The 25637-nt window shown below is 53.1% G+C and overlaps 1 protein-coding gene across 5 annotated transcripts; it reads left to right on the top strand.

The window, feature by feature from the left end:
* The first annotated feature begins 601 nt into the window (after positions 1-601).
* Positions 602-21988, top strand: KLHL36 (kelch like family member 36). 5 transcript variants are annotated; one of them, XM_027618668.1, is made up of 5 exons: positions 602-712; positions 11138-11216; positions 16189-17262; positions 18822-18979; positions 21207-21988. In XM_027618668.1, the coding sequence occupies exons 2-5, from the start codon at positions 11154-11156 to the stop codon at positions 21760-21762; spliced, it is 1851 nt and encodes a 616-aa protein (XP_027474469.1). In that variant the 5' UTR covers positions 602-712; positions 11138-11153; the 3' UTR covers positions 21763-21988. The 5 variants fall into 5 exon arrangements, with proteins under 5 accessions (XP_027474469.1, XP_027474471.1, XP_027474467.1 ...); XM_027618666.1 differs by lacking the exon at positions 602-712 and adding an exon at positions 8458-8613; XM_027618667.1 differs by lacking the exon at positions 602-712 and adding an exon at positions 8772-8819.
* The last annotated feature ends 3649 nt before the right edge of the window (positions 21989-25637 follow it).

Genomic DNA, 25637 nt, shown 5'->3' with positions numbered 1-25637 from the left:
ACCCTCCCTGAGACCCAGACCCTCACTGGTAGGCTCTGTTGTAAACCCCATTTCACAGACGAGAAAAGCAAGGCACAGAGAGTCTTGGTAATTCACCCAAGGTCACACAGCTGGTAAACGGTAGACACATGAGTTGAACTCTGAGGCTTATACCAGGTATCATTACTACATGCTGTGCTGAACGAAGGATTGAATGGACCAGCAAAACCAAACCGACCTAGGATCCAGAGAGAGGACAGCCCTGCTACGTCAGGCAGGGCCATCCGGGTCAGTCTGTGCAGTAGAGGGCAAAGGGACCAGGACAGACAGCTCAGAGGGTCTAGCTGGGGGCTGAAGTCCAGAATGTGCGTCCTCCCTGCCCCCCACCCAGTGAGGCGGACTCCCAGGGACCCAGCGTTCCTCACTCCCCTGGGTCCCCGCAACACAGGGCCACCTCCACCCTCCCCTTATCTTATCCATATTGCAATTGCACGTTCACGTGTCTATCTCTCCCACTTCAGATGCGGGCTGGGCTTCACTCAAGACCTTTTTGGCCAGAACTGATTTGCCCGGCTTAGAAACAATCCACTTTTCTCAAACAAAAAAGAAGAATGGGATTCAAGACCCCAGGAGCCCTGTGCAAATAAGGCCAGACCCCACTCCAGGAGGCAGTAAAGGAAGAAGCCCGTTGCTGGCAGGAGGTCAGAGCAGGACCAGCTGCTTGGCTGACAAGGTAATGACCAGACACTTGCTCTTTCTCCTAAGTGGGGGCAGGCCTGGGCCTGGAGTCTGAGCTTCCACAGGACCTAAGGGGTCCCTGCATCAGGGCTGGGGGGGGGGGGCAGGCAGCTTGTAGAAGAATGCAGAGGTGATTTTGAACAGGGTGATGTGAGTTCTGAGAGAATGTGTCTGAGAGTGCTGCCTGATGCTCTATTCCTAGAATCCCATAGGCACTTCTGGGTTCAGTGGAAAGTGTGCTGTGATCGATTAGCAATGTCTGCACTGGGTATAGGATAAGAAGGGGAGGCCTGAAGGCTATGTGTTTACCCATCCCAGTTAGCAGGGCCGTGGGAGAAGGGAGCTGAGCAGATTACTAGCAGTAATAGTAGCTACCATCTATTAAGCACTTAGAATGTTCCAGTAATCATGTAAAGTGCTTTTCCTGCTCTATTTCTTTTTTTTTTAAGATTTTATTTATTTATTTGAGAGAGAGAGAAAGAGATAGAGAGCACAAGAGGGAAGAGGATGAGAGGGAGAAGCAGGCTCCCTGCCGAGCAGGGAGCCCGATGCGGGACTCGATCCCGGGACTCCAGGATCATGACCTGAGCCGAAGGCAGTCGCTTAACCAACTGAGCCACCCAGGCGCCCTCCTGCTCTATTTCATTTGATTCTCAAACCAACTCCAGGAGATAAATGCTGGTTTTGCCCCCCTTTAGAAGATCAGTTCCATGGGGCACCTGGGAGGTTCAGTCTGTTGTGCATCCAACTCTTGGTTTCTTGGTCATGATCTTGGGGTCATGAGATTGAGCCCTGCATCTGCATCAGGCTCTGCTGCTGGGCGTGGAGCCTGCTTGAGATTCTCTCTGCCTCCACTCCTCCCCCACTCTCTCTTTCTCAAAAAAAAAAAAAAAAAGGTCAGTTCCATGAGGGCCATGATTTTATTTATCTGTATTGTTTAGTGCTGTGTCCCCAGCCCCTCACAGAATACCTGGCAGGCACTCAATTAAGCATTTGCTGTGGAGTGGATTCACTCTCATTTTGCAGGTAAGGAGACAGAGCCCCAGAGCAGTAACTTGCTTCAAGTCATGCAGCTAGTAAGTGCTAGGAAGCTAGTAAGTCTTGCAGCTACAAGAGATGCGGATCTCTTGTAGAACTTTCTGAGATGCTGGAAATGTCCTGTAACCTCTTCTGCCCATGACAACAGCCACTAGGGCCTGTGCCTGTGACGGACTTGAACTGTGGCTCAAGCAACTAAGAAACTGAATTTTTAACTTTATGTAAACCTAGCTAATTGAAATTGAAATGCCCACGTGGGGCTGTTGGTGACCGTTTTAGCCCAACACCGTTCTAGAGCCTGAGGGCTTGCTTGCCTCCCCTACACTGATCCCCGATGCCGGATTCAGAATGTGGTCCAGGTTCTCCGCAGAAGTGCAGGAATACACTGGGACGTTTTCCGTGATCATTCCACCAGGGAGGGCAGGGGTGTAACCAACGAGTGGACCTACGAGCAACTGCATTTGTGCTCTTCCGGCCGCAACAATTCTGGGCAGGCTTTTTTCCATGTTGTCTAATTTTGCACATGAGAAATCTGAAGATTCCAGAGTAGGATATGGCACCGTCAGGGTTACCTGCTGGCCTTGGACCCAAACCAGGTTCACAAACCTGAAGTGCCAGGCATTTCATGTTAACCACCGGCAGGAAGAGAAGCACATGGTCCGTCTGGCATGCCACGGAGGAGTCAGGCTGTGGGCAAGGCCAGCTGAGTTAGGGGCCTCCGTGGTAAGCGACCAGACCCAAGACAGAGTCCGGCTCCAGGTGAAACCGTGACCTGCGGGGAGCTTCCTGGACATCTTCTCTGGGACACCTGCTTCCCCCTCCATCTTGTCGCTACCTCTGTCCGGGGGTTGGCATCTTTCTTCCCCTCTAGTCACAGCATGATCTTGAGAAGGTGCCGTAAGTTGATGAACGCTAAGGTGTCCGTGACTACTAGGAAGTGTCCGCTTCCCGACAATTTCTATTTTGACGAGAAGCAGGGGCTTCAGCCGAGAACTGCTCTCTGGCCCGCAGAGGGTCAGGCATCCTCAGCAAAAGCTCATATGCATGCAGTTGTATGTGGCAGGCACCACGGGAAGTGGTGGTCATGCATGACGTCATTTAACAAGTGCCACCCCATTTGGAGATGGACTTGAACTGTGGCTCAAGCAACTAAGAAACTGAATTTTTAACTTTATGTAAACCTAGCTAATTGAAATTAGCTTCAGGCACACTGAAGCTAAGTAGCTGGTCCAGTTCGCAGCTGGGGGTCAGAAGCCAGGCCAGGGCTCAGACCCAGGCAGAGTTGGGGAGAAAAGCGATGGGGATGAGAGGGAAGGAGGAAGGCGCAAGTGCCAATTGCAGGGAGGCGTTTTTTCTTTAATCTGGGATGAGGGTCCGAGGACCCACAGACTGGGGCCTGTCTCCTGCTGCGGCTCTAACCATGCGGGCCTGATCCTCCAGAGGCATCTGTTGCTTCTTGTCCTCGGGTCTAAACAGTTACAAACTTACAAGAGTGAGCAGGCCAAGAATTCTACTTGACTTTGTGATCCTGGTTGGCCCCTGGGCCTGCTCCTTTATGCCGGGCTGCGATTTTTCTAGATTACTCAGCCTTTGGGAGGGAAGCTGGGCCAAGGACAAACCCTTGGTGAGAAGAACAGAGTGTTTAGAGAACAAGCCCACCTCCTCCGCCCTCCCGCCTCCCCTAGGAGGCTGGGGAGCCTGCAAACTCCCTGCCGGGGGGCAGGGCTGGGTGCTCGGAGCAGTCCTCGTGGTCTGCCCCTGCCAAGCCCAGCTGCTCTCGGGGAGCCTGGCTGGCAGCTCACTGACACCCTTCCCTGCCTCCCCTTCCCACGGGCTGTGACCTCGTGGGCACCAGAAGGTCAGCACCAACTCAGGAGCCAGAAAGGGAAGCAGCTTGCAGCCCTTCCAGAGAATCTTCTAACGCACTAGTTAAGTCTGGGCACTGGCCCACGATGGCACGGGGTCTTGTCCTGGTTCCTGAACTTACCGTCTGCGTGGTACTCGATCGATGTGCTACGCAGTCCTGCAGAGCCTCTGCGTCCTCATCTGTAAAGTGGGGAGAACAGTAGCACAGACCCTGAAGGCCGCCGCAAGGATGACGTGGGCCCCCGAGGGAGTGTGGCACAGGGCCTGTGTGTGACCTGCCCTTCACCTGGGCCTCCCTTGCCTACGCCCCTCGCCTGCCCTTTTTTCGCCCTTCTGTGGATCCAGATGACATGTTCTTTACCAGGGGCACTCTGCTGTGACACGTCTTTGAACTGAAGTATTGAGAATAGAAATAACACGAGCCTCGCGTGTCCCTCTTTGGTGACAGTCCTACCTGCCCCATCTGGCCGGCAGTCTCAAAGAGCTCCACACTCAGGCCCCGCACTTGGGGTTTAACGCTCTGAGATGGTTGTCTTGAAATTCTTAATAATTCTATTTTTGGGGTTTGGATTGTGTAAGCGAGGCCGGGTGGGACAATGGAGCGTGTGCTGGCGGGCTTGGGTCACAGGTTTACATCGCTGTCGCTCAGTGGGGGCTTGAGCACAGGTGCAGGAAGGCTTAGAGCTTCTGGGCCCTGCCCACCAAATTACATGGCCCCAGGTGCTGTGAGGGTCTGCATGTGCCCCACAAGTGCCCCCCCCCCAGGGCACACGGCACAAAACAGCCAGTAAAAAGCACCAGGACAGATCAGAGACTGCAAAGAAAGGAAATAGCTTTTTCCTGCTTTCTGAACAAGGGGCCCCGCATTTTCATTTTGCCCTGGACCCTGCAAATGCTGTAGCTGGCCGTGGTTCCATCTGGTGCCCAAATCTCAGAAGCGTCAGGGTGTTGAGCCGCTGTCAGGGGGTACCCACTAGGACAGCCTTTGGGAGGTTGATTAGAGCCTTACGAACACGTACTCCCCTGGCCCAGCAACTCCGCTTTATCATTAGGGACGTGCACAAAGTGTGTGTATAAGAATGTTCACCTGGCGTTAATCCTAATAGTGCAAGCAGCCAGATGCCCCATAGGGAGGGAGGGTCAAGTGCACAATGAAGATGGAGGACTTGGATGCCACTGTCGGAAGCATATCGCAGAACTTACTGGCATGAGAAAAACTCATGGTATTTGCAAAAGAGGAAAAAAGGCAGTCAGCAAAGGGCCTGTACCACATGACTTGATTTGCATAGCTGCGTGGGGGAATTTATGCATGCGGAACGTACTGGGCTGATTTACACGTAAGTACTGAGAGCTATTCTCCTTGGGTGGGCGATTTTTTTCCCGTTCGTGGGTGTCTGTGTTTCCAGCTTCCATGCACAGAGTGCACCTCACTTTTCCCATGGCACAGAGGCATGATGGTGCAGATGGCAAGGTTAGTTTCGACCTGTGGACTGTGGAGCCCGCTTGCCTGGGTTCAAAACCCAGCTCTGCTCCCTACAAGCTCTGTGACCTTGGGCAAGCGATTTAACTTCTCTGGGCCTCAATGTCCCCACCTGTAAACAGGGAAAGTAATACTACCTCCCTCAAAGAGGCAAGGAGACGAGTAAATAAGTGCAGGGAGCTTAGAGCAATGCCTAGCACATAGTAAAGCTGTAGCTAGTGTGGTTATTGTCGTAAAGAAATTATATAAAAGAAAAATCTGGAGACACAACAATATTAACAATGATTATTTTTGGATGGTGCAGAAGTGAGTGGTTTATTTTTCCTTTTGGACTTTTCCATCTTTCCCAAGTTAAGCGTGCACTTCTTTTGTAACTTGAGACAAAATATTAAAGAAAAAACCGTGAAAAGGTGGTGCGCTAAGTGTTGGGGAAAACAGGATGAATTCAAGTTAGCCACATTTGCATGCTTTTCAGGCCAAGATCACGAGTGGATTCTGGAGCTCGTCCCAGGCCCTTATTCCAGACCTCCCATCATGTTGCGTACCTTCTCATTCATAAAGGAGCCAACAGCTGGTGGACAGATGCCAATGCCAAATGATAGACTCTCACATTGAATAGCTGTAGCTAAATCTCTCAGATAGAGATATATCCATATACATGTAGAGATAAATACATGCATCTAACTACCTGTATTCTATCTCTCCGTCTCTCTACTATGTATACAATATGTATATAGAGAGAAAAGGAATATTTAACTACAGTTATAAAAAAGAATACTTCCCACCCATAGCCCCCGAATATAACCCTAACATGAGACTGACCATGATATAGTAATTGCTCATTTACTTGTTTGCCTCCCTCCCTAAAATTCCTGAAAATGTCTTTCTATCCCTGGCACGTACCACAGTGCCTGGCACATAGTAGAAGTTCCCTAATAGTCTGTTGAATGAATGAATAAGTGAATGAATGAATGTGCTCAAGTAATAGCATAGATTCATGCGTCAAGATACAGACATAGAATGAGATGTGGGATTAGCTGTTTTACGGTGGAGATGGGTCAAGGGAGGGCCAAAGATGAGCAAGTAAGGCTTAGAGTAAAGATGATGCCTGAGGAAAGTCTTGAAGGGTGACCGTGTGCTTGTCCCCACAGAAAAGGGAGGAGAGGTGAAGAAACAGTGAGAATAGCGTTCAAAGGATCCTCTAGGTGACTCCAGGGTTAGTTTTACCCTAATTCCCTTTAAATTAAAAAGATACTTTCTATACTTTTGTTTCTCAACAAATTAGTGATGTTTAATACAAATCCCAATTATCAAAAGTAATTTTTTTTAAGATTTTATTTATTTATTTGACAGAGAGAGACACAGCGAGAGAGGGAACACAAGCGGGGGGGGGGGGTGCAAGAGGGAGAAGCAGGCTTCCCGCCCAGCAGGGAGCCCAACGCGGGGCTTGATCCTAGGACCTTGGGATCATGACCTGAGCCGAAGGCAGACGCTTAACGACTGAGCCACCCAGGTGCTCCAGTAATTTCTTTTCAAGTCCCATAAATGTAATGCTTTTCAGGAAGAAGCAGGGTGTGAATGTGCGGTGGGCTGAACTAGGGAGGGAAGGGCAGGCTGGCTCTGCGCTCAGTTGACCCCATTTACAGGTGAGGAAACAGGCTCAGGATGGGACGTGCACTCTGGAGAAAGTGAGAGAGCTTACCCAGGCCAGTCTGCCCCTCCTGTGGGCATGAGCCCTGCAGCCAAGCTGTCACAGCTGCACCTTTATTTTGCACTTTGCCACCCACCCCCCTTCCCTCACACCCCAGGGCAGGCAGCCTCTGGGGAGAGGTGCATGGTGAGGGTGGGACAGGGCCTGGACCCAGGCTGCTCAGGGACCACATGGTTCCTGGCTGGGAATTATCTGATGGAAGGAGCCTGAGTGGAGTGTTGTGTCTAGCACAGAAAAAAACAAAGACAAGCCTTGAGTATTTGCCTGGTCATGCTGACTCCCCATCCCTATTTTTCTTTTCTGTCCCGGCCCACCTTCAGGGGCTGCATCTAGCCTTGCTTTATGCAGCCCTGAAGGATGCTCTGAATCCTTTCCGGAGAAGGCAGGGAGTAGAGAAACAAGGAGAGACGGGTGTTTTTTGTTTCTTTGTTTGATTTTGTTTTTGTAACAGCTTTATTGAGATACAATTCTTGTACCGTAAGTTTGCCCTTTTAAAACTGTACAATTCAGTGGGATTTGGTATATTCAAGTTGTGCAACCATCATTATCATCTAATTCTAGAACATTTGTATCACCCAAGAAGAAATCCCTTATACTTAAACAGTCACCTCCATGTATCCCAATTCCCCAGACCTAGGCAACCACCAGCCTACTTTGTCTCCATGGACTTGCCTTTTCTGGACACTTCATATAACTAAAATCATACAATCTGTGTCTTTCTTGTGTCTGACTTCCTTCACCGAGCCTAATGCTTTCCAGGTTCATCCATGCTGTAGCATGACATAAGTTTGACAATTCATAGATTGGTGGGTGATGCTTAAATTCATTCGTTCCACAAATATTTACTGATTATTGAGCACCTACTGTGTAGTAGTCCTGGGGGCCCAGCCAGGAATAAAACCAACAGTAAACTCTTTCCTGGGAGGTTTCTAGGGGGGAAGAGAGACAATAGCCAAATGAATAAGAAAGTGATTTGTAATATTCGACGGGCTAAGAGCTACGTGAAGTGCAAAGCTGGAAATGGCCAGAGCGATGGGTGGGGGGGGGGGCGTGGGGGGCTGTCCTTACCTAGAGGGGCCAGCGGAGGCCTCACCTTAGGGTGAGCGCAGCGTACCTATGAGTTAAGACTTGGGAGGAAGTGAGGGAGCCAGGAGGCTGCCGCGATGACCCCTCGCAGTACTCGGGTCGGTACCTAAGGGCTGCACCAGGGACGGTGGCGGACCAGAGCGGGCGTTTCCAGGTGCGAGGCTGGGGCCCCCGCGCACGCGGGAACGAGTTGGGCGACGGGGCTCTGTGGCCGAGGTGGGCGCCCCCCCGCGACCCCGCGCTTTGACCCCCTCCCCCCAGCCCCCACACACCGCCCCCTCCCCCCCGGCCCCGCGCGCCACCCCCTTCTTCGGCCCGCGCGCTCCCCCTTCACCCCGCGCGCCGCCCCCCCCACCCCGACAGGACCCCACGCACTGCCCCCTCCCCCTCGCGCCGCCCCCTCCTCCGGCCGCGCACGCCCCCTCCTGCGCGCCGCCCCCCCGTCCCGGGCGCGGGCCCCCCCCCCATCCCGGGCGCAGGCCCCCCCCACCTCCCGGGCGCAGGCCCCGCCTCGGCGCCGCCTGAGCCCACCTCCTCGCGGCCGCCGCCATTGGCCGCGCGCGCCGCCTCCGCCCTCGGCTTCGCACTTCCTGGCGGAGCCATGGCTGCGCAGCCGGCCGGACCCGGGGCTCCGGCTACCCGGCCCCGCCGCCGCGTCCGCCCGGTCCCGCCACCGCCGGGGGTCCCCGCGCCGCTTCCGTAGCGCGCCCTCCAGGTGGGCCTCCGCGCGCGCCGTCGGGGAGTCGGGGGGTCGGGGGGTCGGGGGGCCGGGCGGGGGGGAGCGCCCATCCGAGCGAGCGGTGACCCCCGGCTGCGCCTCCCCCTTTTCCTCCCCGCGGCCCTGGGTGCTGGGGGGCGCGGCGGAGGGAGAGCCGAAGGTGAGACAGGTGCGGCCTGCGCGGCCCGGCACGCGCGGCCCAGGTGAGTGTCCCCGCGTCCCGCCGCGGGCGCGGGCCCGGCCGCGATCCGACTCCGCCTCCCTCCGCCTCCTCGCTGCCGGCTCGAGCCTGTCCGGCGGCCGTTGTGCCGGCAGTTCGGCCGGGGGTGGGGGGGGAGGTGTGGGTGCGGGTGCGGGTGCGGGTGCGGGCGAGCGACCGCAGCGGCCGCGAGACCCGGGGCTGGTGAGTTGTGGCGGGCGTCCGAGTCCATTTCCCGATCGCTGAGGTCGGCCAGGTTCAGGGTAGAAACCGGGAAGCAGTTCGAAGAGCAGGCTCCCCGGGGACCCTCCGTCCGGACGTCGCCTCTGTTCCCATGTTTACTAAAAGACCTTTAACGCGGAACTGGGGATCGCCCCTGCCCCTGTGGTTGGCCTTGACCCTTTCATCTGCCTCCAGGAAGCCCAGGGGGCGGCTGACACCTAACGCTCCCACACACATTGGCCCCAAACCACTCGCCCCGAGACAAAAGGGAGCCTCCACCAGGGGAAACTCTCAAGAAATCTTGGCCTAGAAACGAAAGCTTTCAGCGCTGAGAGCAGACCGGAGCCCCGGCTGGCTGCGGGGGGGGTGGGGGGGGGTGGGGGTGGGGGGGCGGTGGAGAGAGAGAGGGACCTGCTGCTTTCTGGGGTGTGACCTTGGTCAGGCCTCTCTACTACCTGAACCTGGGCGTCAGAGATGATCGGGCACCTGTCTCAGAGGGTGAAGGTAGAACAGCCAGCAAGCCCTGCATGAATATTGGTTTCCTACCTTTCCCTCTTGAACCCTCTAGCAGCCCCCAGGCAGTCAGAAGGGACAGGGGTGGGTACAGCTGGCCTTTGTCACAAAGTTGCTAGTTTGTCAAAAAATCTAGTTGTCCTTTCCTTTCCCGAGGGAGCTGGACAGGATGGATTGTGCCCCAAGTTACTCCCGTGGGAACACTGGATCCCCTTCCTCGGTGTGACCCCCATTATCTTGACACAATGCTTGCTTCTTGTGACATTGTTTGTTATTAGCCTGGGTTGTTTGTTCAGTAGGTAACAAATGGACTCATCTCAACTCAGCAGAGGAAAAAATTCCTCCTTAAACCCAGTATGTGACTTGTGCCCATGTAGCTAGGGTTGTCCTTCCTTTGTGCTTCCCATTCCCCCCAAGCCCCCCAAAGCCTGGCTCTGTGCTATTATTAGTGAGGTAGTTGGCATTTCAAAGCTGGAAGAAACTTTCACATTGCCTGATACACCAGCCCATCCCAGAGAGGTGATTATGAGGTCTAGAGAGGTAAACATAAATGTTCAGTTTTATACTGGATGATTTAGGCAGGGCACTCTGCCTGTAGGCTGTTTTTTTTGTTTTGTTTTGTTTTGTTTTTTTAATGGCCAGGCAGGGTAGCTTAGGGGTTGAGAGCAAGGAAGCCTCCCTGGGTTGCATTCCCACCTCTGCCGCTCCTTCCTGACCATGTGACGCTAGGCAAGTGACCATATCACTATCAGCTTTCTCTTCCATAAAATGAGAATAATAGTGCTGGCCTCTGGGGGTTTTCTGGGGATTAAATCAGTGAAGACCTAGAAACACACTTGAAGGAAAGCACCCGTGTCTAGAATGTGACAATATTTCATATGTGTCTTATCATCACTGCATCACATCCCGGCCTTCATCATATTTTTAAAGTAAGATACTCTCAAACACTGGGCCACATTCAGCAGAGCTTCCTGGTGAAGGGTCCACGACTGCCCACTTTGAAGCTGGACAGGCTCAGGTTTGAGTCCCAGCCGTTTACTAGCTTTATGACCTGGAGGCCAGTGTCCATATCTGTAAAACGGGATGTGACAGCCCGGCTGAGTAGTTGGGCTCAAATGAGATCGCATGCGCACATCCCTTAGCCTGGTTCCTGGGTCACAGTCTGGGCTTTGAAATGATAACTATTGTCATGATAATTTTGATCCAGCCAAAGCCAAAGAAGAAGAAGCCCTCCTCGGGATCAAGCATCAAAAGGCAGATATTTGTAGGAGGTGGCCTAAAACACACGGTGTCAGGTTTTAGTGAATAAATGAACGTTAGGTGTCCCATCTGACTCTGATTCTGATTCTAACCTGATTTTTTTCATCTCCGAGTACTAGCGTTCTTGATAACATACGGTCTTCTCTCTCTCTCTTTCCTCCGTATGACTGCGCCCCGGTTGTCATCGATGTCTGCCAGCAGAGCTGCGATTAATGAACGGCCTAGGGTTTACTTTTATATTTTTTTAAAGATTTTGTCTATTTATTTGACAGAGAGAGACGGCCTAGGGTTTAGTATCACAGCTCAGAGGTCCTGTTCTCGTTCTAGGGCTGCGGTCTCTTTTATGATGGAGGGAAGCCGGCAGACGCGAGTGTCACGGCCGTACAAGATCAGCGAATCCTCAAAGGTCTGTGAGTAGTCGCTCGCCACCTGTGCAAGTTGCCTCAGAAGGGTGGTGTTTTTCTGATGAGTTCATTCCTAATGTACAGACTGACTTTCTGTTCTTGGTGGTGGGGGTAATCTCCTTAATGATGAATAGAGAGGTAGCACGGGCACGGGATGGAAAACGTCCTAAACTCAAGAGGAGTGGGGGGCGGGGGGGACATTAGAGATAAGACCTCGACCCATTTGTTCTTCGCCTCAACCTGAAGAGGTAGATGAGGCAAAAGAAAAGCCATGGGATGTTGCATCCCTGGCTGTTAAGGACCCAGACTCTTCCCCCAGTCGTGACTTACTGGGACCCTAGGAGCAAGTGAGGGTGGGTTCCCCAGGGCCAGGCTACCAAACTGTGTCACATCAGGATTACCCCAGGAGAAGGTATCTGATTAGAAATGCATATGCCCCGCCCCACCCCAGAGGGGCTAAATTAAAATCTGAGAGCAGGACCTTGGAATCTATACCTTTAGCAGACTCTTCAGAGGACTTGGAGCAGCCCCTGTCCCCCAAGCTACTGGAGGAATAAGGATTGGGGGACCGATTTGCAAGGCAGCCTGTATTTATACCTCTTCCTCTGTAAATATTAATAACACCTCTTTTCTTTAAAAGTGGCTCTTTTAGGGCACCTGGGTGGCTCAGTTGGTTAAGCAACTGCCTTCGGCTCAGGTCATGATCCTGGAGTCCTGGGATCGAGTCCCGCATCGGGCTCCCTGCTCCTTCGGAGCCTGCTTCTCCCTCTGCTTCCCTCTCTCTCTCTCTCTCCCCCTCTGTCTCTCATGAATAAATAAATAAAATCTTTAAAAAAAAAATTTCATGGGACTGTTAGGAAAAAAATATTTTACAAGAAGATTGAAAAAAAAGATTAAGGAATAGCACTTTAGATAAAGGGAGTTGTGAGCAGCCTGTAGATTTGAAGGGAAAACAGAGGGACAGAGGTTCTGCAGATGTGCATGATAGGAAAATGGGGTGTAATTTTCAGGAGAGGTTGGTTCTCCAGAGAAACGGGCTCCTGTTTCCATCTGAGTTCCCGAGAAGGCGCTTGCCAAGCCTGGCTTTATCTGCTGTGAAAACCCAGAGAGGTCTCGCGGCTGTCTCAAAGAGGCTTTGTTTCGGACCCTGGCTGCCTCTGCAGAGACAGTGTAGCCTTCTCAGTGTGATAGTGCTAGAAATCTTTGTTCTTTAAAGCCACATCCTGAGTTTGTTTCTGTCTGAACCTATCCCTTGGTTAGATTGTATTTATGTTTCTAATTTTTTGTATTAAAGAACCCAAATGGTAAGTGTATCTTCAGTTTTCTAGACATTAAACACATCTCTGTAGCCAGCACCCAGGTTACAAAAGAATGTTACCAGACCCTCCCCTTCCAGTCTCCAGCTTCCAGGACTGGCATTTTATCTGCCCTGAACTTACTGTAAATGGGACCAGGGGGTAGGTAAACCCGTGTGCCTGGCTCCTTTACGGGTTAGTACGCTTCCGAGGTTCATCCTGGTTGCTGTGTGTAGTGGGTGGTGGTTCCTTCCCCCTGCGCTAGAGTCTTCCCTTGTGTGACGGCCACTGTTCATTTATCTGCTCTGAAATGTCTTCATCCATTTTGATGATGATTTTTTTTTTTAATATGAAATACCCCATACCTGCTGCATTCTGGCTAGGTTAGCTGCTGAGTGGCTGTGTGTCTTCACCCACCTTGCCTTGCCTCTGATGAAGGCAAGGAAATAAAGGAATGAATAGGGTTAATACCATCAAAGAATGTAGGGGTCGGGCCTTCCAAATTATAGGAAATGCTTCGAGACTGTTACTCATGTCCCTTTAAAATTGGGAAGTCACGTTGCTCTGGATTTTTTTTTTTTTTTGAAAGTGTTCATCTCTGCAGCTACACGAAAATAACCAGAAACGGGGTTGTAGTTGAGACCCAGGTGAAGAATGAAACGTGCCTACTTAGCATGGAGACCCAGTTTTAGAAAGAGTGGCTGCTCTTCTCCCTGCCCTGGCTCACTGGAGCAGATGGTCCCCTCGGCAGCTGTCATCTGGGGCTGTCCCTCCCCCGTCCCCCCGCCCCCTGGAGGGCTCTTTCTCTTTTTGCACTGCAGATGGGGGTCCTGTATACACCCATTTAAGTGTGGTGGTGCCACATTCCCACCAGCTTAGAGACAAACGGGGGGCCAGGTTGGGCAGGCTGCCCACTCAATGCCCCTCACTTCTCAGGATTTTGAGCCTTCACTGTCACGAGATAGCCTGCACTGCCCTGGTGCTTTTATACTTCCTTCCTTTAGTCCACGCCCAAGAGGGGCCCCAGGCCAGGGTGCGTTGGAGCCCTGGCCATTTCTGCTTCATTAGAAGCCCAAACCAGGCCAGCCTGGCTCTCTCTGCCAGTAACCAGAATAGACCGAGAGACCGTGTACGGGACCTTGGAGGAACCATCCTGTAATGTGACAGCCGCAGAGCCTGGAGCTCGGCACACTTGGAAGGAAGCTTTGGGCAATATCTGTCTGGTGTCTTCAGTGGAGTGTGAGAACGTGGCCTGCACCTGTAGTCTAGATGGGGTGATTGGTGTGGGAAGTGTCTGGACCAGGAGGGACCGGAGGGAAATAAAGTATCACAATCACAAATGCGTTGGAGGCAGGAAGCAAAGAAGGAGATGAGACCCATGCAGTAGGGCATGGCTTGAGAGGTGACCTGCAGGAATGCAGGGAGCCCTCAGCCTGTCACCCCTCGCCCCACCGCTTCCCCTTGCAGCCTTAGAGCCCAGCTAGCCCCTTTCCTCAAACACCCTCAAATAGGCCAGTGGCCTCGCAGATGTGTCTGGACAGCCTCTGTCTCCCTGTGCTGAATTTTGTGGTGTTTCCGAGGTAAATAAGCAGCGTGCAGATCCTGAATGCTCAGAGCCTGATCGGTCTTCTAAAGATGGAAGGGCTGCTGTCTTGGTCTGACAGATCTTTGCATCCTCCAAAGCACATGGCAGGCCTACAGCATTCAGTCAGTGTCTCCCAATTGATTGAATTAATCCATTTTAATTGTTCATATTTTTTCATTATTTTGTTAATTCCGATGCTGTATGGTGATGAAAAGTTTCGGCTCTGGAATCAGACCTAGCTTCAAATCCCAGCCCTGTCACTGAGTCACTGTGGGACTTCGGGCAAGTTTCTTCATCTCTCCAAACCTCACTTTTCCTCATCTGGGAAATGGGCATGGTAACAGACCTTCCCTTGAAGGGTCATCGTGACCCTTGAATGAGAGAGCGCATATCCAGGGCGCAGTGCAGGACACATATAAGCCCTGCCCTGGGAAAAGACCACGTTCCTGCACGTTTTGTGATTTCTCGCTTTTAGTCTCGGCGACGACTAGTGAGGCCATGTTTCTGAAAGTAGGAGCCCCAGAGCACCTTAGTCTGGAAGCATTGCAGTGTCTGGGACCGCCCACATCCCTGGACCCATCTGTAGAAACGGTGGTCTCGGGGTGCCTTGGGTGGCTCAGTCGTTAGGCATCTGCCTTCGGCTCGGGTCGTGATCCCGGGGTTCTGGGATTGAGCCCCGCGTTGGGCTCCCTGCTCCACGGGAAGCCTGCTTCTCCCTCTCCCACTCCCCCTGCTTGTGTTCCTTCTCTCGCCGTGTCTTTCTCTGTCAAATAAATAAAATAAAAAATCTTTTAAAAAAAGAAAGAAACAGGGTTCTCTGTAGCATGGCTGGATGCTGAGCACTTTCTAAAACATAGAGCAGTCTTCAGGGTGAGGCCTCGGTGGGAGCTCCAGCTCTACTGGAAGCATCTCTTTGCCACATTCTGTCTCCTGTACTCCCCATGCCTCATCCTAAACGCCCTCATCCTCACTCGTGAGACCAGGAAAAGGGGGCTGAGAGGTGGCTTGTGGCTTTCCTGAGATCACACAGCTTGTGAGTAGCAGAGCTGGAATTCAAACGCAGATTCTGTCCGAGTGTTGACTAGGCTACATTTGAGCAACTTCACCATTCTGATAGGACAGCAGATTTCGTTTTCTTCTCCTTTTTTTAATTAACATGTATTATTGGTTTCAGAGTCTTATACAATACCCAGTGTTCATTGCATTACATGCCCTCCTTAAAGGACAGCAGTTTTTAGACCTATTTGCTCATGGCCCACAGTAAGAAAGGAAGGGGGCAGGGAGAGAAGAAAGAAAAGTTCCAGGAATTCTATGCAGAAAGAAGAGAGGAAGGACAAGAGAGAGAGAGAGAAAGTAAGATTTTAAGAATCGTGTATATAAAGAAAGAAAGTAGGAAGGAAGGGAAAATGGTAAGTTAGTTTTTAGGAACTGCATTTGATGTATCACTTTTTTTTTTTTTAAGATTTTATTTATTTGACGGAGAGAGACACAGCGAGAGAGGGAACACAAGCAGGGGGAGTGGGAGAGGGAGAAGCAGGCTTCCTGCCGAGCAGGGAGCCCGATGCGGGGCTCGATCCCAGGACCCTGGGATCATGACCTGAGCCGAAGGCAGACGCTTAACGACTGAGCCACCCAGGTGCCCCATCATTTTTTTTTTTTAAGATTTTATTTTTAAGTAATCTACACCCAACATGGGGCTTGAACTCACAACCCTGAGATCAGGAGTCTCCTGCTCTTTCTTCCGACTGAGCCAGGACTTGCATTTGAAAAGGAAGAAGGAAAGCTACAATAGAGAGAGAGGGAGAGAGAGAGAGAGAGAGAGACACACACACACACACACACACACACACACACACACACACACTTCCTGCAGGCTCTCTGATCTGCTGTTCCCCCCCACACACACACACCCTTACTTCCTGCAAGCTCTCTGATCTGCTGTTCCCCCTTCTCTTTCATTGTATTGTACGTGCTGGTCGTGGGGCACGAGATGGACCCCAGGGCCCTGCAGCGGGGAGCAGGGGCGTGGGGGGGAGGGGCTTGGCATGCTCCCCCCGGGAGCTGACCCCTGAGCCGTGGTCTCTGCTGCCGCAGGTGTACCGCTGGGCCGACCACTCGAGCACGGTGCTGCAGCGGCTGAACGAGCAGCGTCTGCGCGGGCTCTTCTGCGATGTTGTCCTGGTGGCGGACGAGCAGCGCGTGCCGGCCCACCGCAACCTGCTGGCCGTGTGCAGCGACTACTTCAACTCCATGTTCACCATTGGCATGCGTGAGGCCTTCCAGAAGGAGGTGGAGCTGGTCGGCGCCTCCTACGTCGGGCTCAAGGCCGTGGTGGACTTCCTGTACGGCGGGGAGCTGGCCCTGGACGGTGGCAACATCGACTACATCCTGGAGACAGCCCACCTGCTGCAGATCTGGACGGCAGTGGACTTCTGCTGTGAGTACCTGGAGCAGGAGGTGAGTGAGGACAACTACCTGTACCTACAGGAGCTGGCCTCCATCTACAGCCTCAAGCGGCTCGACGCCTTCATCGACGGCTTCATCCTGAGCCGCTTCGGCACGCTGTCCTTCACGCCCGACTTCCTGCAGAACGTCTCCATGCAGAAGCTGTGCGTCTACCTGAGCAGCAGCGAGGTGCAGCGGGAGTGCGAGCACGACCTGCTGCAGGCTGCCCTGCAGTGGCTCACACAGCAGCCCGAGCGTGAGGCCCATGCCTACCAGGTGCTGGAGAACATCCACTTCCCGCTCATCCCCAAGAACGACCTGCTGCACCGCGTCAAGCCGGCCGTGTGCTCGCTGCTGCCGCGGGAGGCCAACTGCGAGGGCTTCATCGAGGAGGCGGTGCGCTACCACAACAACCTGGCAGCCCAGCCGGTCATGCAGACCAAGCGCACGGCGCTCCGCACCAACGAGGAGCGCCTGCTCTTCGTGGGCGGCGAGGTCTCCGAGCGGTGTCTGGAGCTCAGCGATGACACCTGCTACCTGGACGCTAAGAGCGAGCAGTGGGTCAAGGAGACGCCCCTGCCGGCCCGGCGGAGCCACCACTGTGTCGCCGTGCTGGGGGGGTTCATCTTCATCGCTGGCGGCAGCTTCTCCCGGGACAATGGAGGGGATGCGGCGTCCAATCTTCTTTATAGGTATGACCCCCGCTGTAAACAGTGGATCAAGGTGAGATTAAAGCCAGATTATTTCTTTACTCTTGATGGCTTTTTGGTCACTTAACCTAGCCTTGACTGCCCCCTCCTCTCAGGCCTTGGCCACCGTCCCGCTTCTGAACGAGGCGTGACGATAAAGTGACGAGCCCTGTGATTCCCACGCTCCCGGGTGCCCGCACCCTGCAAGGGGCGCGTGAGGGTCGACTGGCCTCCGGGTGCAGGCCCGGTCATTGTCTGGAGCGGTGCTTGCTCGCTGGTAGAATGTTCTATGGCAGTAGAAACGCTCCACACCTGTGCTGGCCGATACCCGAGCCGCTGGCCACACGTGGCGATGGAGCACTCAAAATGTGGCCAGTGGGACTGAAACACTGAATTCTCTATTTTATTTCATTTTAACTGATTTACGTCCAAGCAGAAAGGGCCACGGGAGGCTAGAGCTGCCATGCTGGATAGTGCCGGTCTCGAGATTTGACCCAGAGTTCAAAGCCCTTTCCCCTGTCTCAGAGTCTCCCTGCAGCTCCCTCTTTGGGAAGTGTTTGGAGCTCGTGGAGGGAGGTCACCAAGGCTCACGCCTGCTGGCAGGGGTGGTGAATTCTGGGAACTGTGGGTCTTGGCATATCGGACCTGAGTTCACACCCCAACTTGGCTAAGTCATAGCTGTGGTGGATTTCAGACTGGTCCTTGCCCTCCGAATTTCAGCTTCTGCCTCTGGAAATGGGGTGGGAGGGCGTTGTCATTCTACAATCAGAGGCTGTATGTTGCTCAGGGCGGTTGGCAAACGCCTGGCACAGGGAAGGTGGACCCTTCTCTCGTGAACACCTCCCCAGGCCACCACCCTAGAAAATCAGTCTGCCTTTATACTCACACCTCAGTGTTCTTATTTAACTTGATGGGGTTTTTTCCTGGGCGCAAAACACAGAAGGGACTCCAATGACCTTTCTGTTTTATTCTTAAAAAAAAAAACCTAAAAATCCCCGTCCAAAGTCTATGTCCTGCCACTGGAAAGTGGCTCCCAGCTTTGGAGCCCGTCCTCAAAAGCTTTGTAGTGGCGGTAGCCTGAAGGTGTGGTCTCCTCCGGGACTGTGTTCGTTTCTGTGTTCTACCTGAATTATTTAAACAAACAAACAAACAAAATGGTCTGCTTTTTAGTTTCCTGTTGATTGCTCTTAACACGACAGCAATTGGCATTAATTTTAAAAGTATCTGATGTGGGGAGGAGCAAAAGGAAAGATGAATTTTTATTCCAGGACACCACGAAACCAGTTTCTGAACTGTATGTTCTGTGGAACTCAAGCCCACGAGGTCAGCCACATGACCAAACAAGTTAGGGGAACTGTGTTCTCCGTCCCCTTCTTGGGGACTTGCAGTGCCTCTAGGGTCCTGGGAGCTCTGAGAAGTCCCTCTCAAGAGCCCCCTTTTCTTCAAGTTCGACTTCCTTCTCCCAAACACACTTGGCCACTGCTTGACCTTCCTGGGCTGTGTGTTCCATAGAACCCATGTGGGAACTCTGTGCTCGATGTTGACATGGTCCAGGTATGGGCAAGGGAAGGTACAGGTGTCCCGCCTCCACAGGTGGCCTCCATGAACCAGCGCCGCGTGGATTTCTACCTGGCCTCCATTGAAGACATGCTGGTGGCTGTCGGTGGCCGGAACGAGAATGGAGCTCTTTCCTCGGTGGAGACTTACAGCCCCAAGACCGACTCCTGGTCCTACGTGGCCGGCTTGCCAAGGTGATGGGGGCCTCCGTGGTGGACTCTGCAAACGTGATGATTTTGTCCACCTCATTTTCTAGATATCTTGACCTTCAAATCCAGGAAAAAATCTCCTGGCTTATAAATAATGGTGGGCAGACCAGGGGGGCAGAGGGCGTGGTGGTGACCAGTCAGGGCTCTGGTTTCAGACCATCCGGGTGCACGTGTCAGCTCTGCCGATCAGGCAGATCTCCCTCAGTTTCCGAGTCTGTTTGGAGTTTCAGGGAGAGGGTATTAAGTTGAGATATCAAGAGCTTTCCCTAGGAATGTCCCTGAGTGTGGGCTTGGGTTGTTCCAAGAGGTGACAGATCTGTGACACGAGCCAGAGTCTTCAGCCCGCTCTCTCTTACTCCATCTGTAAGGGAAGGGAAGGTGGACCCAGCGGCCATGATAACGCCTGCCCCATAGGGCTGTCAGGGTGAGATGGTCCTTGGAAGCCCCACCCCTCGACACGCAGCATCCAGTGCCCGGGGAGCGCCCGGTGCCCTCGCTCCTCCTCAGTCGCTCCACATCGAGGTCTGCACTTAGGAGCACTGGTCATCATCGCAGATCCAACAGAAGGTGCTTGCCGCCGATTTTACCAGCTCCTTGTAGTTGAACCTGCAGGCACGCTTTGTGAACAGTCTTGCCGTGGGGCACAGGCAGCTGTCTTGCACAGCTCCCCGGGAGCTAGAAGGACATGTGGCGTACGCCGCAGGTTGTGAATCGCGGTTCTGCAGTCTCTAGCTGCTACCACCTTCGCGTAGAGGTTCTAAAAAGGCGATGGAGTAACACCTCAGACAATCGGGATAGTGGCTTCTGATTAGCACGTGCCATCTCTTGGGCCAGGTGCTTTAAGTGACGAATCCCTTGAGCCCCACAGTGACCTGGTGGGGTGGAGGTAGGCGCCCACATAATTTGTCATCCAAACTAGGATGGCAGTGAACTGGGGAGGTTAACAGTGTAGATACCGACGGTGTCGTAGGTAAACCAAGACCTCTGGTCTCCCTAGGTTTAGGTACTGTTGTTTTATCATCCCATTTCACAGACGGAGAAGTGGGGCTTCACGGTAGTCATAAGAGCATCTGCTGCCGTCACTTTCTCTGGGGCAGGTGGTGTGACTTACGTACCTCAACACTACAACCACCCTGGTTTTTTCATTCTAAACGGGCCTGAGCTGCACGGGGTTGGAGTCAACGTAGCCCATGACGCCGTGGTCATTGGTGTGTGCGTGTAACGGGACCTCCACGAACCTGCAGCCCAACCCAAGAGTCGCCCCGGGCTGCCCCCCAGACTCTCCCCTCCTGCTGCCCCCGGCCTGCCCCGTGCAGCCACTCCCCTGAGTCACCTCCCCTTCTCCTGTCACCTGTGTTTGCAGTTGGGTTCTGTTCTTTTCTCTTCTTGTTTTTATGTCAACTGCACTTTTTAGAGAAAATTAAAAACTGAGCAGAAGGTCCAGATTGCTCCATAGACCTTCCCCGCAGAGCATCTTTCCCTGTTGGTAACATCTTGAAGTCACAAGCAGTCGCACGTGTTACAGCCCGAGTGGCTGCAGTACCTGAAGGGGGGTCACCCCGAGTGAGGACTCACTGTCTGTGTTGTACGTTCTGTGGCTCGGGACAAAAGTGCGGGGACACGTGTCCCCAGCGTCGCACAGAGGAGGTTCACGGTCCTGAGGCTCTCTTGTGCGCCACCCATTCGTCCCACCCTTACCGTGAGCCCCTCGGATATTTCGCTGTCCCTCTGATCTTTTCCAGAATGTCACAGAGTTGAATTGTACTTTGTTTGGTTCCCGTTTGCGGTATAATTTGATTAGGCGCCTCTGTGTGCCTCCATCGCACCGCCTCGTTGTTTTCAGCTCCTCCAGGAAGGGTCAGCCTCATGATTCTCCCCACTCCTGAGTGGGGGAAACGGAGCGCGGGGCAGAGCCCAGGCGGCGTGATGCCGAGCCGCATGTCCATTTCCCTGCCTGGCTCTGGCACGTCTTGTCCCGTGACCTTGCCCCGTGTCTGTAAAGTGTGCATGGCATGCCTGCTCCCTGCATGGTCCCCTCAGGTCCCCACTGCCCCCCGTCTTCCCAGAGAGTGGGTTGCCCCCCCCCCCCACCTTACTCAGAGGAAGAGAGCGCAGGCCCGGCACCGGGAGGTCCGGCACCGGGAGGTCCTGCCCCGGGCACGGCCCTGAGCCCCTTTCCGCCTCTGTCCATCCCCACCCTGTCTCCCCGCAGGTTCACCTACGGCCACGCGGGCACCATCTACAAAGATTTCGTATACATCTCGGGGGGCCACGACTACCAGATCGGCCCCTACCGCAAGAACCTGCTGTGCTACGACCACCGGACGGACGTGTGGGAGGAGCGGCGGCCCATGAGCACGGCGCGCGGCTGGCACAGCATGTGTAGCCTGGGGGACAGCATCTACTGCATCGGCGGCAGCGATGACAGCATCGAGTCCATGGAGCGCTTCGACGTGCTGGGCGTCGAGGCCTACAGCCCACAGTGCAACCAGTGGACCCGCGTGGCGCCCCTGCTGCACGCCAACAGCGAGTCGGGGGTGGCCGTGTGGGAGGGCCGCATCTACATCCTGGGCGGCTACAGCTGGGAGAGCACGGCCTTCTCCAAGACGGTGCAGGTGTATGACCGTGACAAGGACAAGTGGAGCAAGGGCCCCGACCTGCCCAAGGCCATCGCCGGCGTGTCCGCCTGTGTGTGCGCCCTGAAGCCACGGCTGGAGGACAAGAAGAAGAAGGGCAAGGGCAAGAGGCACCAGGACCGGGGCCAGTGACACCAGGACCGGGGCCAGTGACGCCCCCGTGTCCCCCCCCACCCCCGCCCTGCCTGCGCCTGGCGGGGACCTGCTCCCCGCCACCACCTGCCAGAGCGTCTAGACCAGCACCAACTTCGTAGCATCCTGGAACCATGATGTACTTCTTAGCAGCTTTTTTTACTTTTATGATTCTTGGTATTTCTATGATATCACAGTAACCGATTAAATATTCTATATAATTTTACATATTATCTTGCTTGAATAATTAAATCCGGGCCCAGGCAGGAGCTAGCCCCTCATCTCTGTGCAGGGCTTCTTCCTTCGTTCTGAGTCTCCCCGAGGATGCCCCCGCACCATCCCCCCCGAGAGTACCTAGGGCAGGGCTTATGCAGAAATTTTTGTGAGCGAAACTAGGGGCCGTGATGGGGACAGTTGGGACCCCCCAGGCCATGCCTCTCTCAGCTTGGCTGAGCTGTTAGATTCTTGGCCCCACCTCAGAATTATCCATTCTAAAACTACCAGGAGTAGGGGCAGAGGGGGTGCCTGGAAACTAACCAATTTCTGGAATGACTGAGCACCGTCCACGTTTGGCGATCACAGGCAACGTCAAGTGCATTCATGTTTATGAGTGCGGACTCTGAGCCCCCAACAGGGCAACACCTGGGACTTCTCACCAGGCAGATGTTCCCACCAGGATTTCCTGATCTGGTGACTATTGTTTCTCAGTAGTCCCGTTTTCCTGATGGGTAATCTTCCTAAATTCTAAAAGGGTCCAGGTAATCAAGAAACTTAAAAAAAAAAAAAAAAGCATGAAACTCTTAAACATTTTTCTGTAGCGTGCTTTTTTTTCCCTGAACCCACTATTTTCTTATGTTACTGTCATACTGAGTCCCCAAAATCTGTTCATTTCTCAGGAAAGAAAAAGTGGCCATCCTAGAATTTGCCATTGTTTTCTCTGGCTTGGCTCCAAGAAGCCCTCGACAGCCCCTCCATGAGTGAGCCGAGCACATCTTGCTCCCTAAGGAGGATGTCAGGTACCCACCCCCTCCCCAACTCAGCTGTCCACTGCGAAGTCGTTTTGTGCTGCTGGGCAATTCTTTAACAAGTCCTAGTTCCCTCATTCATCACGCGGTGGGTCAAAATCACTGCCTCCCAGGGCTCGGCGCCTTCAGTCCGTATAAGCTATTAATGTGTATTCAGTACTTTCTCTTGCGATGTGTGACCGCCCCACGCTGATTCCTGCAGGTATCACTAACGGTGTGCCTTCAGAGGTGAGCTGGGGACCCCTGCCCCAGCTGCTGTGGACTCAAGGATATGGGAAGAGAAGCGTGCTTGCCCAGGGAGGCGTTCACGATCTTTGCCTTGACAAAGATCAGATTGCAGAGATGAGAACACCTCAAGATTTATTGTTAACCTTGGTATTAGACTATGAATCTCCGTTAACTTATTTCCTTAAAAAAAAAAAAATCTCTTTACTTCCTTTCCTTTCCCTTAAAGGATTACTGTGATTTTGAGTGGCTTGGGTGTTGAAAGCTTCAGTACCTAAATCGGTGCCCTCTGTCGTTAGTGGGGCGAGCGGTCTGCTGACTTGGCTAGTTCTGAGCATGTGGAAGTCCCTAGAGGCTTCCAAACTGTTGAGAGGTTCTGCAGGGCATGCAAACAATCAAACCAAAACCTGTACACTCTTTATGGAGCTCCACAGTACATCAGTGTATTAAAGTCTCTGGGAAGTCCTGCATTAACTGTTAACCTTCCATCAGTCCAGTGTTTCCAAGCTTCACTGAGCCCGAAACTCTTTTTTTGGCTCATACCTTGTCCAGCCCTCCACAAAATGTTTTGCAAAACTTCTGCCAACTTTGGGATAGCTTACCCCCTTCCTGTTGCAAGGAAGATGTTACTATTAGAGAACCCCTTAGAAGGCATGGAACATGTGGTCTGTGCTCAGTCATAAAGAGGTGGTTGTTCAACCAGAGTCCAGGGGAAGGTGGGGAGAACAGCACGTAGATTCCATGTGTGCTTTGGGGAGCAGGATGGCTTTGACCTTGGGAAGAGGAGAGACGTCAGTTTTTAGCTTAAGCCAGCTCTCTTATTTTTGACTACCATGATGTGTCCCTGGATAAGGGTGCAGTGCTGGTCGCTACTCAACTCTCTTGTGCCTGTGGGTTCCGTACAGTGTCCTGCACCTCATACTTCGTGGTGTCACTCTTGCCACTCTGAAGGCTGACTTGTCATTTGCGGGGTTTAGAATCCAATATTGTTAGGGTTGGGAGTGTTCTTTCAAAGGTAAGGTTGATCAGTTTCTTCTCATGGACTGGCTTCACATGATTGGTGGTGGTTTCTCTGTGCGAAGAAAGGTTGTTGAGCCTTTCGGTGTCAAGGGAAAGGAGCGTCAGTGACCAGTGGGCAGCCGGGCAGCACGGTGGTGGGACCCATGACAGGTAGCTGCTGTCCGATGTTTTTAAGATGGCAGTCACCCTGCTGTGCCGTCCAACGGAGAATGGGAGAAGATGCTGTTTAACCCAGATGGGCAGTCAGCTTGGGGATGCACTCCTGCAGGTGGCCATCTGAGCGGCAGAATCACAGTGGTGTGGTTTCCAGCCCCAGGGACAAAGGTTGGGTTCTTGTGGGCCACCATCTTGAGACATAGCAGCACCTTCTGCTGCCTCTGAGCACTTGGAGAACACTGGAATCATTTCTTTTGACCTTTCAAATAAGCATAGTGGGCTTTCATTCAGGTTTTTTGGGTTTTTTTCTCACTTTTAAAGAACTAGAGTTTGCACTTCATGTCAGTTGTACGTTTTGAGTTTGATCCTCAGCCAAGTTGGAACCTTGTTTGCTTAAGACATGACTGTCATGCTAGAAGGGAGGAGAATAGAAGGCTGAAGAGTTATGGGTACTTACAGAGGTCTTCCTGCTGTTTAAATATACGGAGGTTGTCTTAGCAACTCGTGTGTTCATACAGCTCAGTTGGTATTTTTAACGTTTTCGATGTTAAGTGTTAACGTTTTAGCATTTTAGAAAGACTGCCAGGTAGGACTTTCAGATCTTGATCTGAGCAGGAAACCTCGTGTGTGAATCATACTCTGAATGCCCCTCCCCTTGCTCTTTAATGATAAAGTGACCTCATGGTGACTTAGTAGAAACCCCAGAAGGCAACCCTAAGGGGTGTTCAGTTTTGGGTGGAGACTGAAATGCCAAAGGGAGTGGGGTCCCAGTCCCTCCTCTGAGCTCCAAGATCCCACTCGGTGAGCTCAGGTGAGTTAACCTGCGGTTCCAAGTACCTGGCCTCTCAGCCAGGTGACCTTTCAGTGGTTTGCAGCAATGTGGAAAGTGAAAGATCCCCCAACCCCACCCCCAGCCCCTGGTAGAGTTGTCAGGCTTCATCTTTACCCTGGTCCTCCCATGGCATGTGGCTTAGCCCAGCACCTGCCGAAGGAGTACCTCCTGGGCCTTCTGTCTCTCAGAGCTTTCGGCTGGGATCTCAGACCACTGGCCCTGCCCCTGGAGGGGCAGTTCCATCCTTGGCTTCTCCATGGATTCCGAGTGTCTTCAGAGGGGCGGGGCGGGGGCCGTGTGCTGGCCCCCAGAATAAACCTCTGGAGTGTAGGGCAGCTCCACAAGGCCCTTGGAGATCCTGCCCTGTGCGTCTGCCAAGCCTGGCAGTTTTTAAAGTTTTTTGAAATGTTTTGATACTTTTTGATACCATTTGCTAATAACCGTTTTGTAGATTGCTGCCGGGGTTTTCCACTTCACGTCCCCCCCACTCCCTGCCCCCGCCCCCCATCCCCACCCCCTTAAGCTTGCACTAGACAGCAGGTGCCCCGGGGTCAGCACTGGGACCTCGCCTGCCTCCAGTGGCTTTGTCTTGGATCTTGCTGTCCTCTGTGGCTGCG

This window comes from Zalophus californianus, chromosome 17 (assembly GCF_009762305.2).
Source record: "Zalophus californianus isolate mZalCal1 chromosome 17, mZalCal1.pri.v2, whole genome shotgun sequence".
Lineage (NCBI taxonomy): Eukaryota > Metazoa > Chordata > Mammalia > Carnivora > Otariidae > Zalophus > Zalophus californianus.
The sequence above is the reverse complement of the archived record's forward strand: the minus strand, read 5'-3'. Positions and strand labels throughout refer to the sequence as shown.